Source organism: Delphinapterus leucas, chromosome 15, assembly GCF_059928025.1.
Source record: "Delphinapterus leucas isolate spDelLeu-1000000601 "Yukka" chromosome 15, BTC_Dleu_Yukka2, whole genome shotgun sequence".
NCBI lineage: Eukaryota > Metazoa > Chordata > Mammalia > Artiodactyla > Monodontidae > Delphinapterus > Delphinapterus leucas.
This window is the reverse complement of record NC_143143.1, coordinates 20,577,275-20,596,865: the sequence shown is the minus strand read 5'-3', so window position 1 is coordinate 20,596,865 and position 19,591 is coordinate 20,577,275. Positions and strand designations below refer to the sequence as shown.

Genomic DNA, 19,591 nt, shown 5'->3' with positions numbered 1-19,591 from the left:
TGAAGTAATTGAAGTAGCCAACAGAACTAAAAGTGAAAATATCACCAACAAGAGCTGGGAGGAGAGGGGATAAGAGCACCAGCCTCAAGGAGGCTCAGTTCCTCACCTTTCAGAGTTGCGTCAAGATATAATAGTTAAAGGTGATAAACAAAAAAATCTTTAAAGTCTGGAGAGAAGAATGAGAAGACTCAAAGCAAAATGTTTAAAACTTATGACTCCTGAGGACTGCCTAAGGATGCACAGGAAAGAAGGAAGACTTTCACCTTTTTACACCTTTTCATATTTAAATATATATTTCTAGAAGCACTACTTTTTAAATTTTATAATAAAATTTTTAGATCTCAAAAAAAATTATTTTATCCACAAGATCCCAGCTGGTGGCAGAGAGAGAAAGAGATAAATTTTATTTCATTAAACTTGTTGCTGATGGGCTTCCCTGGTGGCACAGTGGTTGAGAGTCCACCTGCCGATGCAGGGGACACGGGTTCGTGCCCCAGTCCGGGGGGATCCCACATGCCGCGGAGTGGCTAGGCCTGTGAGCCATGGCCACTGAGCCTGCGCGTCCCGAGCCTGTGCTCTGACACGGGAGAGGCCACAACAGTGAGAGGCCCACGTACCGGAAAAAAAAAACAAAAACTTTTTGCTGATGTTTCTCTTCCTGAGGGACATGTCTGGGCTCACCTGGCTCCCCCTGTCTTACGCAGAGGACATGATCTCGCAGCCCTCAGTGCCTTCCTGTGAGCCACCCTGGAAGGTGCAGACTGCCCATGGCAGTGACCAACAGTACTGGGTCCAAGGACCCTCAGAGCTCACAGGGGCATGCTCAGCATTTCTGGAATGACAAGAGCTCCCTAAACTTACAGCAGCAAAAGAGCATTCAGTTCAGTATGAGGAATTCTTGAGACTCGTGGCAACTTCATTCTAGAACAAGATTTCTTGGAGAGCCTAAGAATGTATTTGTCTATAAGCTAGAGACTAAAGCATCTAACCTCCTGAGGGCCCTTACATCTCAATTACACAGGTCAGAGAATCCAGCCTTATATTGATTTTTCTTTTTTCTAAGTAAACTTAATTTTGGTTTCCCCTTCTTTCTTTCTTTTAACAGCTCTATTGCGATTTAATTCACATACCACACAATTCAAAGGTTTTTAGGGTAGTCACAAAAACCAGTTGGGCAACCATCACCACAATCAACTTAGGAACAATTTTCATCATCCCGAAAAGAAACCCCATAACTTTTAGCAGTCATCCCTCATCTCCTCCAAATACTCCCCTCTCCCCAGCCCTAGGCAGCCACTTATCTATTTTCTGTCTCTACAGATTTGCCTGTTCTGGACATTTCATATAGATGGAATCATATAGCGTGTGGTCTTTTGTAACTGGCTTCTTTCACTTAGCATGATTTTATATATTTTTTATTTTATATTTCTAATTACATTTTAAATATAAATTAATTTATATTTTTAATTTTTTAAAAAATCAGAAAATAACAAATAAAGCTAAATCCCCTATGACCACCACCTTAGTCCCTCCCCATCTCCCCAAAGACAACCAGTGTTTTGAGTTTGTTGCCTAACCTTCCACATCAGGGCTCAGCGAACTTTTTCTGTTAAGGTCCAGGTATTTTAGGCTTTGAGAGTCACAAGGTCTCTGTCCTAACTACTCAACTCTAACTTTATAGTGAGGATTTACAGGCCATAGTTAAGTGAATGGGCATGGTGGCGTTCCAATATAGCTTTTACAAAAACTTGTACAAAAACAGACTTGGCTCATGAGCTAGAGTTTGCTGACCTCTATGCTATAGGAATATATAATGCATTTTAAAGTGACAAAAAAAGATCTAGAACAGGAATTGGCACTCTTGGTTTTCTGTAAATAAAGTTTTAATGGAACAGAGCCACATCCACTCATGTATGTGTTGTCTCTGGCTGCTTTTCTACTACTAGGGCAGTGCACTACAAAAGTCTCTGTTGACTGTAAGGCCCTCAAAGCCTAAAATACATACCATCCGGCCCTTGGCAGAAAAAATTTGCCGAACCCTGCTACAGAAAATATACTCTATTTTTTGTATATTCTTTTCACACACTGTATGAGACTCTATATAGTATTCTGCAACCTTTTATTCACTCAGCAGTATGTTTTGAGATCTATCCATGTTGTTATGTGTAGATCTAATTAACACCTTAACTGCCACATAGGGAACTCCCCTCATATGAATATACCGTATCTTATTTGGCCATTTCCAAATGGATGGACATTCACGTTGCTTCAGATGCTCCACCCTTACAAACGTGCCACAGTGTTCTTAACATCCTTAAGAACACCCCCTTGGGCTCAGGTGCAAGTGCCTCTCCCGGGTTCACGGCAGGAATACAGGACACACACATTTTTAATTGGGAGAGACATCATTCTCCAATCAGGCTGGCCCTGACCCCACTCCCCCCAGCCTTACTTGGCAAAGAGGGATTTCAGGGCTGTCAGCAGGCCACAGGTCCCCAGGCCGTTCGTAAATGTGATGCATCTGTCAATGGCTGCAGAAGCAAGGCCAAAGAGCTTGTTCACAGAGTGGCTCAGCTCCTGCACACAGTCAATGACTTCCCCACGCTCCTGGTCAGCAAACAGAGATTAAAAAAAGCTGCCTCAGACTGAAGAACAAACAAATAGACAACATGAAGATGGGGAGAGCTCCAAACCTCCTCATTCATGGTAAATCACTTAATAGGTGCAACAGAAATGCAGTCCCAAACTGTGACAGCTCTTTAAGAGCCCGACCTAGGGAAGAACAGTCTAAGTGGTCAGTGAGATCACAGAAATAAACTCCTGGCTAAAAAGCATGATCAAATCCTTATATTCATCTTTACATTTTTCATCTCTTTCCTCTTTTTCTGTCATTTAAGATGGCATCTCTCCCTCTGGCTCTCAAGCTAGGATTTGAATTCTCCATACCACACGCTCCAAAAGAATGCAGTGAAAGGAACATAACTGAGCGGAACAGACTTTCTAGGTACGTCCTTAGAAAACGGAAAAGCAGCGGGAGGTGGCAGGTTTTAACTACTGTAAGATCTATTCTTAAATGTCAACTCACATCATGCTAGGCAACCTTAACATTTACAATGGAAATTCCCCTCTGGTGCCCACCTGGTGAACCTGGCCCTAGAGTACTGTCCATGAATACTCAGCTCCTGTGTCCATTTGCATATGCTGCCTTAAACAAAAGACTGTGTAATAATGACTGAATCAGGGGGATAATCAACTTACTCTCAAGAAGCTTTAAGCCTCTAAGTTTTGCTAGAGGATTTTAAATAAAAAACTGGTAGCATATCTGTGGTCTCATTTTACATTTGGATTACAAGAGCCCAGGAAGCACTGAGAGCCCAGTGTTTGCACACCAGTTCCCACTCTTTGCATTCCTAACGCCACCTCACACCTTCTCTGACTCATCCCACCCACCCCCAACCCCAGGAGTCTGGCAAATAGAATTGATTCCCGAATGGCCACTGCCGGTATTATGCCATTACCAGAGGCACCGCGCTGATCTGGAGGAGGAGGTTCTTCTCTTCCATGTCACCGTACTTCAGCTGGTAGGGTCTGTACGGACCATACACAGCATCCACCAGCTCCACGACTTTCACCAGGGTTTGCTCATCTTCAGGGAATCAGAAATTAAATGCAATAATGAACAAAGAATTGGAAATCAATTGCTGAAAAACAACAGGTGCAAGGACCTCCACTGGAACTTTTCCTATTTCATCTTAGGGATGACTACTTTCTGTTCATCTGCTTTTACCATTCATGGAAGCTGAAGCAATCATGTCAGTACATCTTTTGATACGTTTGAGCTTTGTGCATTATGTGCCTAAGGCACTATTAAAGATACCAATCCCCTTAATCCTACAACCCGCCATGGTCAAGAACCTCTTCAAATGATAACCCTCCTCACGGTCAAGTTCAAGAACTGCTACAGAGAAAAGGCTCTGCAGAAAGAACATTTTCCATCTGGAGCCCATACACTAGGCATTCCCAAAATTCCTATATTCAACTACATAAAAATTTTAATGTGCATATTCTATGGCACAGCAATTCAACTTCTAAGAATTATCTCTTCAGTTGGAATCCAAAATCTTTTCCATAGCCTACAAAGTTCTGCATCGTTTGACCTCAGGGGGTGAAAGAGGGTGGTAGTTAAGGGTGAAGGCTCTTCTATTGAAGCTCTACTGCTTCCTAGTTAGGTGACTCTGTGCATATGACTTAACTTTTCAGTGTCTGTTTCCTCAACTATAAAATGAAATTAATAATGGCATCAATTTTATAAGGCTTAACTGGAGATTATATAAAATAGTATGTGTCGGGCTTCCCTGGTGGCGCAGTGGTTGAGAGTCCGCCTGCCGATGCAGGGGACACGGGTTCGTGCCTCGGTCCGGGAAGATCCCACATGCCATGGAGCGGCTGGGCCCGTGAGCCATGACCGCTGAGCCTGGGCGTCCGGAGCCTGTGCTCCGCAACAGGAGAGGCCACAACAGTGAGAGGCCCGCGTACCGCCAAAAAAAAAAACAAAAAAACCAAAATAGTATGTGTCTAGCATGTATAAGCACTCGATAAAGGCCAGCTACTTTTATGTTTACTTCTATAGACTCAGCCTCCTTCACAATTCCCCTAGCCTCTAGCCTTCCCTCAGCTCCTCAGAAGCTCCCCTCTGGCCACTTGCTACTACTTCTGTCTGAAACGACCTTGTTCTTCCCTATCCCTCTTCAGCTGGTTAACGCCTATTCTTCCCTCAGTACTCACTAAACTCAAGTCTGCTAGTCTCAATCATCTTTATTTGCTTAAAACCATTTTGCTTTTCTCCTAGAACCATTTTGCTATTCTTCAAAGTACTCAGCTCACTTTGTAATTATACACTCATTAGTGTGATTATTTGGTTATTTCCCACTGGAACATACATTGTATGAGAGCAGGGACTGTGTCTGGTTTTGCTTATCATATAGCATCCTCAGCATCCAGCACTCTAGAACTAGTCCAATTGTAGTTGAATAAATAAACTAAATACATTTTGACCTATCCATAATAGGGTCATGAAAAATAACTGTATGTGTATATAACACACACACACATCACATGCACACACACACACACTCACACACTGATGAGAACCAGAATTTTCACTGTAGGAGAAAAGAAATGCAACTGAGAACAGCAAGAGGTAAAAATCTATTGGTGTTGCATTTGATTTGGAAGTATCAGTATAAACTGGTAATTTTAAAAACTATGCATTTCCTAGTTCTGTCCACAAAGGGCATAGGAAGTAATAATAGTCCAGCAACAATAAGCATCCCTGGTGCCAGATCTTGGTTTCTAAATACCATTTCCCATTAGAAGAAACCAAGCTCCTCGAGAATATGGCTGATTCCTGGTCTGAGGCAGAGAAAGTACAAAGTGTTCCTGGAACAGTGTGTGCCAAAAAACAATAAAGCACTCAAAGGCTGATAGGGACGTGTCAAAATGATACAGGAGCCAGCCTGAAGGGGCAACCACTGACCAAATTTGAAATAATTCGAGCATCAAAATGAATAATGAAAATAATGGATCATAATACAATGAATAAAAAAAGAATCCAATGAGTTCATAGTGATATCAAAGAGAAAGAAAAATCTCCTCTTCACAAAAGTATGCCGGCAAGGGACTTCTCTGGTAGCGCAGTGGTTAAGAATCTGCCTGTCAATGTAGGGGACACAGGTTCGAGCCCTGGTCTGGGAAGATCCCACACGCAGTGGAGCAACTAAGCCCGTGCGCCACAACTACCGAGTCCACGTGCCACAACTACTGAAGCCTGCGCTCCTAGAGCCCGTGCTCCGCAACAAGAGAAGCCACTGCAATGAGAAGCCCACACACCACAACGAAGAGTAGTCTCCGCTCACCGCAACTAGAAAAAGCCCGTGAGCAGCAACAAAGACCCAACGTAGCCAAAAATAAATAAATGAATAAATTTTTTTTAAAAAAAGAATGCCAGCTAATACATGTAAAAGGAATGAGAGAATTAAAATATTACCATTTTATAATCAGCAATGCAAAAGTTTATTCAGACAAGGATTACCAATGGATGCTAAAGTCACTAAGTATATTCCTATGGGCTCAAAAGATCACGCCACAGATACTTATTAATTACAAAGAGGAAAAGGTAACTTTACAATGGAGTCATCTGGCAGGTACAACTACCAAGTGATTAATCCAACCCATCACCAATAATTGGACATTATGTGTCTCCTGATGTGATGCCATAGGAAGTACACATCATCACCAATGTAGTATTCTTACTAAAAATGTTTAATCTAAATGTAATCACAAGGGAACAATTAGATAATTACAGAATATGGAACATTCTACAGGAAAACTACCCTGTATTCTTCAAAGACATCAATGTCATGAAAGACAAAAGATGAGATGGCTCTTTTAGATTAAAAGAGATTAAAGAGACAGGACAACCAAAGACAATGCATGTACACTGACTGGATTTTAATGCGAGGTAGGGAAACAGCTATAAGGACTTCTGTGGAACTGGGAAAACTTGTGTTTTGGATGACAATATTGAATCAATATAAAATGGGGGGTGATAATGATAATAAAATATTCTATTAAAAACATTTAAGTACCCACACACTCATATACAAAATTTGCATGTGTATATAATCCAAAATACTGTTTCTGGACAGTTGGTTGAGCACGATCTTTTTCCTTCCTTGTATTTTCTGGTTTTTTCTATACTGAATACATATTGCTTATTAACTATAAAGTCAACAAATTATTTAACTTTTTGACTTTCTATTGCATAACCTTTTATATATTTTGAATTATACTATGTACATTATTAATTATTAAAATGGAAAAGTGTTAAAGGCAAACCAGAAAGTTAGAAAATATATCTGCAACATACTTGATAAGAAAAAGAAATCCTTACTATATAAGGATATTTAGGGAATATACACCAAATTTTTAACAGTGGTTATTTCTAGCAAGCGGGATTACAGGAGACTTTCATTTTGTGTTACAGATAGTTATATCATGAATTTTATAACAATACTTTGTTGCTTTTTATAATATATTTAATAATATATTGCTTTAAATAAATTGCTCTTATAAATTAACCAGAAATAGATTAAACCCTCAAACAGAAAAAGAAGCAAAAGAATAAGAAATTCAAGAAAAAAACATAACTTTTTATAATATAATTTTCAAACTGGCTAGTAATCAAAGACATGAAAATTAAAATAATATATCATTAACTGTCTAAGAACCTGGCAAGGGAAAAAAAAGATAGAGCCTAGTGCTGGTGAGGGCATGTGGGAATCAGCAGCCTCATTTACTACTGATGGATGTGAAAACAGGTAGAAACTTTCTAAAGAGAAAAATGTGACAAACATCTTTAAATTTTTCATTTATTAGCAATTGTAATTCTCAAACTTATCCCAAGGAATAATCAGAGCTGGACTCCAAAATTAATATGTAAGATTGTTAATAATAGTTTTATTTATAACAGCAGATTTAAAAATTAAAGTAAGCCATAGTTATCAAGTGGTCATTAAAAACCATGTTTTAGGAAAATATTGAATGACATAAAAAATGCTCATTATATTAATTTGAGCAAAAAAGAGAATATAAGATCATATAAACTAGTATTTTGGGACTTCCCTGGTGGTGCAGTGGTTAAGAATCTGCCTGCCAATGCAGGGAACAAAGGTTCAATCCCTCGTCCAGGAAGATCCCACATGCCGCAGAACAACTAAGTCCATGCTCCACAACTACTGAACCTGAGCTCTAGAGCCCACGAGCCACAACTACTGAAGCTCGCGTGCCTAGAGCCCGTGCTATGCAATAAGAGAAGCCACTGCAATGAGAAGCTCATACACCGCAACAAAGGGTAGCCCCTGCTAGCCACAACTAGAGAAAGCCCGTGCGCAGCAATGAAGACCCAATGCAGCCAAAACTAAATAAATAAAAAATTTAAATATGTATGTGCATATATATTTATATATGCATATACTTATATATGCATATATTTTATATTTACTTATGAAAATGTATAATTATATTTGAATTACTGGGAGGAAATAAAATGTTCCCATGGCCTTCTCTGAGTCATGGATCATTTTTACTCTTTTATTTTTATTTTTGTGTGTTTCCAAAGTATTTTTAAATTAAAAAATGCGTATACTTTTTAGGGCTTCCCTGGTGGTGCAGTGGTTGAGAATTGTCTGCCTGCCGATGCAGGGGACACGGGTTCATGCCCCGGTCCAGGAAGATCCCACATGCTGTGGAGCGGCTGGGCCCGTGAGCCATGGCCGCTGAGCCTGTGCGTCCAGAGCCTGTGCTCCGCAATGGGAGAGGCCACAACAGTGAGAGGCCCGCGTACCACAAAAAAAAAAAAAAACAAACAAAAAAAAGTATACTTTTTTGAAAACCTCAGTAGGAATCATTAAAAATCTAAACTTCCATGGCTGACTAACAAAGCATTTTCATGATTCTTCAGAGGGTGGTTCTCTCTTCTTCAATAATGTCCATCACCAGTGGGAGAAAAGCAATCTGGTCCTTGCCCTGCCTTCATTCCACTCTGCTCCACAGGACGCTCAGCCTACATACTCTTCAGCCACTAGGACCACAGCATCCAGGTCCCTTGAAAGCCACATCCACCATGCCTCTCCCACAACCAGGGCCTGACCAGTGAGTGTGCCAAAAACACCCATGAGTCATCAGGAACTCGAACAATAAACACACTCCCAGGAAATGTATGAGGTAATTACACACAAGGGTAATTAAAGAGAATAACTATTAAATAAACCAAGTCAGTGACACACAGTAGCCAAACGGCAGAAGCAGGCCTTCCTGAAGCGATTTCCTGATTTGACGGTAGCATTCATGATGAAGTCTGTATGACTGAAAAGTTTATGATGCTTTCAACCTAGATGGGAAACAGCTGGGGAAATGCAACACACCAGGCATTGTTTGCCTAAACGGGAAGAAGCAGTGCTTTGCTCTCAGATGTCAGCTGGGGAAAGCCCATTTTCCTTATAGCCACCCTTAGTCCTAATGCAGCACCCCTGCCCTTAAAAGCTTGCTGTTGTCCTATCAAAAAGCTCCTCTAATCCATTTGTTCTCTTAAACTTACTTTTAAGGTTGACTTACCCAAGGTTCTGTGATGCCTTGAAAGGAAGAGGACACTACCCTCCCAAGTGTAACTCACTGCCAACTCGTTGCCACTAATGTCTACCTGCCTCTTACATTCTAAGCCCCTGCAGAAGCGTCTATCACTTCCCCAGAGTGTGTAAAAGCACCTAGGCAGCACTGGAGCTAGGCAACAATTATTTCCATAATGGCAATGTTTTCATGGAAAAGGTTTTCATATCTGTTGAGAAGGAAAACACTGATCCCTTGCATTTCTGTAAAATCAGTCACCAGAAAAGGCAAACAAACCCAGGCCCCAGAAGCTTCAAAAAGAGCGAGTAAAAACAAGCCTGCAAGGGCTTCCCTGGTGGCGCAGTGGTTGAGAGTCCGCCTGCCGATGCAGGGGACACGGGTTCGTGCCCCGGTCCGGGAAGATCCTACATGCCGCGGAGCGGCTGGGCCCGTGAGTCATGGCCGCTGAGCCTGCGCGTCCGGAGCCTGTGCTCCGCAACGGGATAGGCCACAACAGTGAGAGGCCCGCGTACCGCAAAAAAAGAAAAAAAAAAAAAAAAAGCCCGCGAGCTGGGAGGAAGGATGTTTACCTGCATGGGGAAGCAGAGCCATCTCCAATCCCTTGGCGAAGTGGGCGGTGGCGTCGTAGAAGTCCAGCAGCTTGACGAGCTCCAGCTCGGGCCCTGCCCTCTCCACACTGGAGCTGAGGCAGATGGGCAGAGAGGGCACCAAGGCCCCCAGGGTCTGAATCAGCAGCACAGTCACCACCTCGTAGGGGTTCCTGAAAACCTGCAGGGGGAGAGAGGTATCTGTATTAGCACACTGGAGCAGATCTTCTAAAGAAGCAGACTCCTGGACTGCTCAAAGGAATCCTTCCAAGCCGGAAAGCGGTCTAGTCAAGAGCCCCAACCTTTCCTCAGCACCCATGTGAACATGCTCAGAAAGCCAAGTAAACTAGCAAGAGTTGCATCCTGTCCAGGACAATTGGCTACTTTCTGTCTATTGCTGGCCCCGCCCTCCGCTCACCTGCTGTGCGGCCCGGTTTCTAACAGGCCGTGGACCCTGGGGTTGGGGACCCCTGTTTTAAGTACAGGTTCACTTAGTCAAATGTGAAACAAGATATAAGACTGTTCTTATGCAACACTAAGGCAAAAATAAGTGTAAGTTTAAAAATTATAAAATCAATCAATTCACATTTTTATTAGAAAATATCTTGAAATGAAGGAAAATGGAAACCAAAACTTATGGATACAGCAAAAGCAGTGCAAAGGGGAAAATTTATAGCTGTAAATGCACACATTAAAAAAGCAGAAATATCTCAAATCAATAACCTAACTGTACAAATTTAGGAACTAGAAAAAGAAGAAACTAAACCCAAAGCTAGTAGAAGAAAGGATATAATAAAGATTAGAGCAGACGTAAATGAAATAGAGAACAGAAAATCAATAAAGAAAATCAACAAAATCAGAAGTTAGTTCTTTTAAAAGATTAACAAAATGGCAAACCTTTTACCTAGACTGACCAAAAAAAAAAAAGAGATTAGATTCAAATTACTAAGATCAGGTATGAAGGTGGGGACATTTACTACCAATTTTATAGAAATAAAAGGGATTATAAGAGAATACTATGAACAGTTGTATGCTAACAAACTGGATAATCTAGATGAAATGGACAAAAAATTCCTACAAATATTATTTACCAAAAGTGACTTCAGAAAATCTGAATAGACCTATAACTAGTAAGGAGACTGAATCAGTAATCAAAAACCTCCCAATAAAGAAAAAACGAGAACCAGATGGCTTCACTGGTAAATTCGACCAAACATTAAAAGAGTTAATACCAGTCCTTCTCAAACTCTTCCCAAAAAATTGGAGAGGAGGGAGCATGTTATATTCTGAATTGTGTCTCCCCAAAATTCATATATTGAAGTCCAAATCCCCCAGTACCTCAGAATATGACTATATTTGGACAGAAGGCCTTTAAAGAGGCAATTAAGATAAAATGAGGTCATCTGGGTGGGCCCTAATCCAATCTGACCAGTGTCCTTATACAAGAGGAGATTAGGACACAGGCACACATAAAGGAAAGACACAGGGAAAAGACTGCCATCTGCAAGCCAAGGAAAGAAGCCTCAGAAGAAATCAACCCGGCCAACACCTTGACCTTGGGCTTCTAGCCTCCAGAACGAATTTCTATTCTTTAAACCACCTATTCCAGGGTACTTTGTTATCGCAGCCCTAGCAAACTAATATAGAACACTTCCTAATTCATTCTATGAGGGCATCACTAACCTGATACCAAAGCCAGGCAAATACTAAAAGAAAAGAAAAGAAAATTATAGACCAATATCTCTTATAAATACACATACAAAAATACTCAACAAAATACTAGTAAACTGAATTTAGCAGCATATTAAAAGGATTATACACCATGACTGAGACTGATCTCCAGAATGAATGGTTCAACATATCAAATTAGTCAATGTAATATACTATATTAACAGAATGAAGGGGGAAAAAGCTCATTAATCTCAATTAATGCGGAAAAAGCATCTGACAAAAATTCAACACCCTTTCATAATTGGAAAAAAACCCCAATAAACTAGGAATAGAAAGGAACCTCCTCAACATGATAAAGGCCATATCAGAAAAACCCATGGCTAACATCATATTCAAAGGTGAAACACTAAAAGCTTTTCCCCTAAGACCAGGAACAAGACAAGGGTGCCTGCTTTTGCCACTTTATTCAACATAATACCGGAAGTTCTAGCCAGAAGAATTGGACAAGAAAAAGTAATAAAAGGCATCTATGTTGGAAAGGAAAAAGTAACGTTATCTCTTTTCACAAATGATGTAAGCTTATATGTAGAAAAGCCTAACGAATTGAAGAAAAAAAAAAGTTGGCAGTAATAAACAAATTCAGCAAAGTTGCAAGATGGAAAATCAACAAATGAAAATCACTCACATTCAAGGACTTCCCTGGTGACACACTGGTTAAGACTCTGTGCTCCCAATGCAAAGGGCCTGGCTTTGACCCCTGGTCAGGGAACTAGATCCCACATGCATGCTGCAACTAAGAGTTTGCATGCCACAACTAAGGAGCCCACAAGCCACAACTAAGGAGCCTACCTGCCACAACTAAAAGACCCAGTGCAACCAAATAAATAATTTTTTTAAATCACTTGCATTTCTATACTAGCAATTCTATTCTAACAATCTGAAAAGGAAATTAAGAAAATTATTCCATTTACAATAGCATCAAAAAGAATAAAGTATTTAGAAATAAATGTAACAAAGGAACTAAAAGACTTGTACACTGAAAACGACAAAACACTGCTGAGAGAAATTAAAGAATACACACAAAAAATGGAAAGACTTCCCATGTTCATGTACTGGAAGACTTAATATCGTTAACATGGTAATACTACCCAAAGCCATCTACAGATTCAATGCAATCTCCATCAAAATCCCAAAGGTGTTTTCTGGAGAAACAGGAAAACCCATCCTAAAATTCATATGGAATTTGAGGGAACCCCAAATAGCAAAAACAATATTGATAAAGAGGATCATTGGCTATCTCACACTTCCTAATTTCAAAATTTACTACAGGGCTTCCCTGGTGGTGCAGTGGTTGAGAGTCCGCCTACCAATGCAGGGGACACGGGTTCGTGCCCCGGTCCAGGAATGCTGTGGAGCGGCTAGGCCCGTGAGCCATGGCCACTGAGCCTGCACGTCTGGAGCCTGTGCTCCGCAATGGGAGACACCACAAGAGTGAGAGGCCCGCATATCGCAAAAAAGAAAAAAGAAACTTACTACAAAGCTATAATAGTCAAAACAGTGTGGTACTTGCATAAGAATCGACATATAGCCCAATGGAATAGAGAGCCCAGAAACACACATACATGGTCAAATGATTTTCAACATGAGTGCCAAAATCATTCAATGGGAAAAGGACACTCTTTTCAACAAATGGTGCTCAGAAAACTGGATACTACGTGCAAAAAAAAAAAAAAAGTTGGATCCTTACCTGATACCATATACAAAAATTAACTCAAAATTAATCAGACCTAAATGTTAAGAGTGAACTATAGGGCTTCCCTGGTGGCGCAGTGGTTAAGAATCCGCCTGCCAATGAAGGGGAACACTGGTTCGAGCCCCAGTATGGGAAGATCCCACATGCCACGGAGCAACTAAGCCTGAGCGCCACAACTACTGGGCCTGCACTCTAGAGCCCACGAGCCACAACTACTGAAGCCCACGTGCCACAACTACTGAAGCCCGCACGCCTAGAGCCCATGCTCCACAACAAGAGAAGCCACCGTGGTGAGAAGCCCACACACTGCAACGAAAAGTAGTCTCCGCTCACTGTGCGCAGCAATGAAGACCCAAGGCAGCCAAAAATAAATAAATTAATTTTTTTTTTTTTTGCGGTACGCGGGTCTCTCACTGTTGTGGCCTCTCCCGTTGTGGAGCACAGGCTCTGGACGTGCAGGCTCAGTGGCCATGGCTCACGGGCCTAGCTGCTCCGCGTTATGTGTGATCTTCCCGGACCGGGGCACGAACCCGTGTCCCCTGCATCGGCAGGTGGACTCTCAACCACTGCGCCACCAGGGAAGCCCTAAATTATTTTTTTTTTTTTTAAAAGAGTAACCTATAAAATTCTTAGGAGAAAACATAGGGCAAAATCCTCATGACCTTGGATTTAGCAACAGTTGGCACTCCATAGCTACACGTTCTGCATCCACAGATTCAACCAACCTCAGATCAAAAATATTCAGAAAAAAAAAAAAGTCCAGTAAGTTCCAAAAAGCAAAACTTGAATTTGCTGCATACCAGCAACTATTTACATAGCCTTTACATTGTATTAGGTATTATAAGTAATCTAGAGATGATTTAAAGTATACAGGAGTACATGCATAGGTTGTATGCAAATACTACACCATTTTATATAAGGGACTTGAGCATCCATGGATCTTGGTATGGGGAGGGGGGTGGGTTCCTGGAACAATTCCCTGAGGATACCAAGAGTTGACTATAGTTTCTTAAGTATGACACCAAAAGCATAAGCAATAAAAGAAAAAACAGATAAACTGGACTATATCAAAATTAAAAATCTGTTAAAGCACGTTACAAATAGAGTGAAAAGACAACCAATGGAATGGGAGAAAATATTTGCAAATCATGTAACTGATAAGGGATTAATATCCAGAATATATAAAGAACTCCTACAACTCAACAACATAAAACCAAACACTACAATTCAAAAATGGGCATTGCTCGCTTCGGCAGCACATATACCAAAAATGGGCAAAAAACTGTAATAGACATTTCTCCAAAGACGATAATACAAATGGCTGATGAGCATGTGAAAAGATGTTCAACATCATCAGTCATTAGGGAAATACAAATCAAAACCTCCATGAGATACCATTTCACACACACTAGAATGGCTATTTATCAAAAAAATGGAAATTAACAAGTGTTGACAAGGATGTAGAGAAATTGGAATTCTTATGCATTGCTGATGGGAATGTAAAATGGTGCAGCTGCTATAGAAAACAGTCTGGCAGTTTCTCAAAGTGTTAAACATACGATTATGATATGATCCAGCAATTCCACTTGTAGGTATACACCCAAAAGAACTGAAAACAGGGACCCAAAGAGATATTTGTACACTTTCAGAGCAGCATTACTCACAATAGCCAAAAGGTGGAAGCAATTCAAGTGTTTATCAACAAATGAATGGATAGACAAAATGTAGTAAATACATACAACAGATTATTCAGCCATAAAAAAGTAATAAAAATTCTGATACATGCTACAACATGGATGATCCCTGAAACCATTATGCTAAGTGAAATCAGCCAAACACATAAGGACAAATATCATATGGCCCTACTTATAAGAGGTATCTAGAATAGGAAAATTTATAGACACAGTAAAGGTTAAGGTTACTAGGGGATGGAAGAGGGCGAAGTGGGGAGTTATTACTTAATGAGTACACAGTTTCTATTTAGGGTGATGAAAAAGTTCTGGAAATAGATAGCATGATAGTTAATCAACACTGTGAATGTACTTAATGCCACTTGATTGTACACTTAAAATGGCTAAAATGGTAAATTTTATGTATATTTTACCACACATAAAAAATTAACTATCAAACCAATAAAATTCAAAATAATAGGACAGATGAAGATGTTTACTGCAGCTAAACTGCTTTTTTCATCAATAATTTGATCTGACTGCTACAGCACAGGTTTTTTTTGAGTTCAGCCTGCCTATGCTTCTCTGTGGTATGTGAGGAGAATTTTTACACTGCTTCTATCTCTACTCAAACTACAAACTACTAAGAAAACATCAGGTTGGCAACGGCATTAAACAGCACTCACTTGGCACCAGCACTTACATTATCTAAGCATTAAGTTTGTCTCTTTCTTTTTTCACTGGCCCCCAATAGAAGAGGGGTACCAATGTGACTATCAACAGAAAAGCACCCACTGAAATTACATGGCAGCAGTGGGTTATAAGGTGGTCACATACATGACCCAAAATATGCTTATATTTTTTCTTAGATTATTACCAAAATAGAAAACAAAATTTTTAAATTCTCATAGAGAATTCACAAAGCTTCAACAAACACCTGTTTAGTTTCATAAACATCACTGCTGGGGTCTGAGAGAAAGAAATAGAGGAAATGCAAATCTAACCCAACAAATACCGAAATGACCAATTTATATCCTGAGCAACAGCTTCCAGCCATCTACTGGATGTCACCATTAAGCTGAGCCACTCTCACTTGGAATTTAAAAGTGTCCTGAGGGCTTCCCTCGTGGCGCAGTGGTTAAGAGTCCGCCTGCCGATGCAGGGGACACGGGTTTGTGCCCCGGTCCGAGAAGATCCCACATGCCGCGGAGCGGCTAGGCCCGTGAGCCATGGCCACTGGGCCTGTGAGTCTGGAGCCTGTGCTCCGCAACGGGAGAGGCCACAACAGTGAGAGGCCCACGTACCGGAAAGAAAGAAAAAAAAAAAAGTGTCCTGAATTGGAATTCATTATTTTCCCACTGACCTCCCCAGGTCTGTTTCTATCAACTTCCTTATTTCTGTCAGTAGCATCACCATTCAACCAGAATAAAAATCTCCCTTTTCACTTTCCTTTCTTTCAGTCCCTTTATCAGTTACCAGGTCCTAGCAACTGTTCATTTTTTAACTGGATATCTTTTGCTACATTACCATCACCATCCTAGACCAAACATAGCTTCCTACCTGTCTTCAGTCTTTCTTCATCAATTCACCCTATTTACCACCACCAAATTCATTATTTTGAAATGTTATTTAGAATTTTTCTTACACTTTAAATGTTTAAATACTGCAAGATTCAACTATCAACATTTTGCCACAATTGCTTTATTTCTATTTCTCTCTAAGCCATTGGAAAGGTAATCACAGACATCATGACACGTCACCCCTAAATACCTCAGCGTCTATCTCTTAAGAATAAGGCCATCCTCCTATATTACAACACTGCAGATAATCAAATGTAACCTTGATGTAATACTTTTACCTGCCACAGTCCATGTTCAAATTCCCCCAATTGTTCTTTCAATGTCCTTGATAGCTTTTTGTGTCATCATGCAGAATCCAATACAGGATCATGAAATTACATTTAGTTGTCTTTTTTTTTGTCTCCTTTAATCTAAACAATTTCCTGACTTTTTTTCTTTCATGACACTGACATTTTTGAAGAGTCTAGGACAGTTGTTTTTTTTTGTTTTTGTTTTTGTTTTTTTTGCGGTACGCAGGCCTCTCACTGTTGTGGCCTCTCCCGTTGCGGAGCACAGGCTCCGGACGCGCAGGCTCAGTGGCCAGGGCTCACGGGCCCAGCCGTTCCGTGGCATGTGGGATCTTACCAGACCGGGGCATGAACCCGTGTCCCCTGCATCGGCAGGCAGACTCTCAACCACTGCACCACCAGGGAAGCCCCAGGACATGTTTTGAAAAATGGTCTTTGATTTGGATTTGTCTGCATGTTTCCTCATGGTAAGACTTTTTGGCAGAGAAACTACATAGGTGATATTCTGACACCAAAAGCATTCTTAAAACAGTAACATCATCATTCACTCTATTGCTCCAGAGGCTCACTATCTTCTAGAGAAAGCCAAACTTCTGTCTTGCATTCAATGTTCCCACTCCCTCCACACAAAGCTGCACCAATACAAACCCTCCTCTGTCTCCATCCAGTGTATTCCCCCCACGATCCCCCAAACATAAGAGAACCATAGAGACCTTTACATATCACCCAGTCCAATGTCCTGATTTGACAAAAGAAACATTTTACTACAAGAAAGGATGGACCAAAGGAGAAAATGAAAACTATTCTTATCTAGAAAGAGAAATCCTGACTCCTCTCCTTGTACTGTGAGAAAGGACTAGGCAATGAGTACCTACTTCACTCTTAGCTCCTATTTAAGTGACCTGAGGCTGGGGTGCTGGGTGGTGGGGGGAGAATTAGACTAAACGACCCTGTACCCAAGCGTTCTAATTGGTTGTCAGCTGAAACTATGTTTATAGCTGATAGTTCCAGCTGACCAACCAACAGGTCCCCTATGCTCAAAGGTGTCCCCTTTCCTTTAAAGCGATCTGGCAAAAGGGATGCTCTGGCCATTTGCCAAACAAGAACCAAAAGTTCAAAGACTGTAAGACCAAACTTAACAACTAGGGCCATAGAATTAACCCAAACAGCACATGCAAAAACAATCTGACCTTACCCTACACTACACACAAAAAATAATTCAAGATGGGCCATAGAACTAAATGTAAAAGCTCAACAAGCTTCTATAAGAAAACACAGAAGAAGAGCTTTGCAACTTGGGGAATGGTGATGGTTTCTGAGGACAAAGAAAGCAATAACCATAAAAGAAATGATAAAATCAAGTTCATCAAAATCAACACTTCTGCTCAAGCCACAGACGGGAAGGAAATATCTACAAAATATATCTGATAAAGAACTTATACCTAGAATATGTAAAGAACTTCTATAACTCAATAATAGAAAGGCAAATTACCCAATTTTTTTAAATGGGTAGAAGACCAGAACAGATACTTCACAAAGGAAGATATACAAATGGCCAATAAGCATGAGAAGAGGTGTTCAACATCCTTAGTCATCAGGGAATTGCAAATTAAAACCACAGAGAGATACTACAACACACCCACCAGAATGGCTAAGATTAAAAAGACAACACCTAGGGACTTCCCTGGTGGTGCAGTGGTTAAGAATCTGCTTGCCAATGCAGGGGCACAGGTTCAAGCCCTGGTCCGGGAATATCCCACATGCCACGGAGCAACTAAGCCCATGCACCACAACTACTGAGCCTGCACTCTAGAGCCTGTGAGCCACAACTACTGAGCCTCAGTGCCACAACTACTTAAACCCATGCACCTAGAGCCCGTGCTGTGCAACAAGAGAAGCCACTGCAACAAGAAGCCCGCACACCGCAACAAAGAGTAGCCTCCGCTCACTGCAACTAGAGAAAGCCCGCACACAGCAACAAAGACCCAACGTGGCCAAAAATAATAAATAAATAAAATAAATTTTAAAAAAAAGAATCTGCCTGCCAATGCAGGGGACATGGGTTCGAGCCCTGGTCCAGGAAGATCCCACAGGCCATGGAGCAACTAAGCCCATGTGCCACGACTACTGAGCCCACGTGCTGCAACTACTGAAGGCTGCACGCCTACAGCCCGTGCTCTGCAACAAGAGAAGCCACCACAGTGAGAAGCCCGTACACCGCAACGGAGAGCAGGCCCCATTCACTGCAATTAGAGAAAGCCCAAGTGCAGCAACGAAGACCCAATGCAGCTAAAAATAAATAAATAAAATAAATAAATTTACAAAAAAAAAAAAGATAACACCTGATGTGTAGCAATCAGAACTCTCACACGCTTGTGTTGTAGGAATGTAAAAAGCACACTCATTTTGAAAAAGTGCCGATTTCTTTATTTCTTTATTTTTGGCTGCGTTGGGTCTTTGTTGCTGTGTGCGTGCTTTCTGTAGTTGCTTCGAGCAGGGGCTACTCTTTGTTGCAGTGCGCGGGCTTCTCATTGTGGTGTCTTCTCTTGTTGCGGAGCACAGGCTCTAGGCGCGCGGGCTTCAGTAGTTGCAGCACGTGGGCTCAGTAGCTGTGGCTTGCGGGCTCTAGAGCGCAGGCTCAGTAGTTGTGGCACACAGGCTTAGTTGCTCCGTGGCATGTGGGATCTTCCCGGACCAGGGCTCAAACCTGTGTCCCCTGCATTGGCAGGCGGATTCCCAACCACTGCGCCACCAGGGAAGCCCCAAAAGTGCTGATTTCTTATAAATCTAAATATAGACCTACTCTATAACCCAGCAATTCCACTTCCACGTCTTTACCCAACAGATATGAACGTGT

The 19,591-nt window shown here is 41.2% G+C and overlaps 1 protein-coding gene across 7 annotated transcripts in view; it reads right to left on the bottom strand.

Moving 5' to 3' along the window:
- Positions 1-19,591, bottom strand: part of COG7 (component of oligomeric golgi complex 7) — an 85,046-nt gene that overhangs the window by 43,159 nt on the left and 22,296 nt on the right. For all 7 annotated transcript variants that reach the window (XR_016387795.1, XR_002646697.3, XM_089896026.1 and 4 more), the window contains 3 exons: positions 9,756-9,954; positions 3,519-3,646; positions 2,453-2,607 (listed from right to left, as the gene is read on the bottom strand). Coding sequence is in view for 5 of the 7 variants with exons in the window: in XM_089896026.1 (XP_089752152.1) it covers positions 2,453-2,607; positions 3,519-3,646; positions 9,756-9,954 (482 nt within the window). In the remaining 2 variants the exon portion in view is untranslated. The remainder of the gene's footprint in view (positions 1-2,452; positions 2,608-3,518; positions 3,647-9,755; positions 9,955-19,591) is intronic.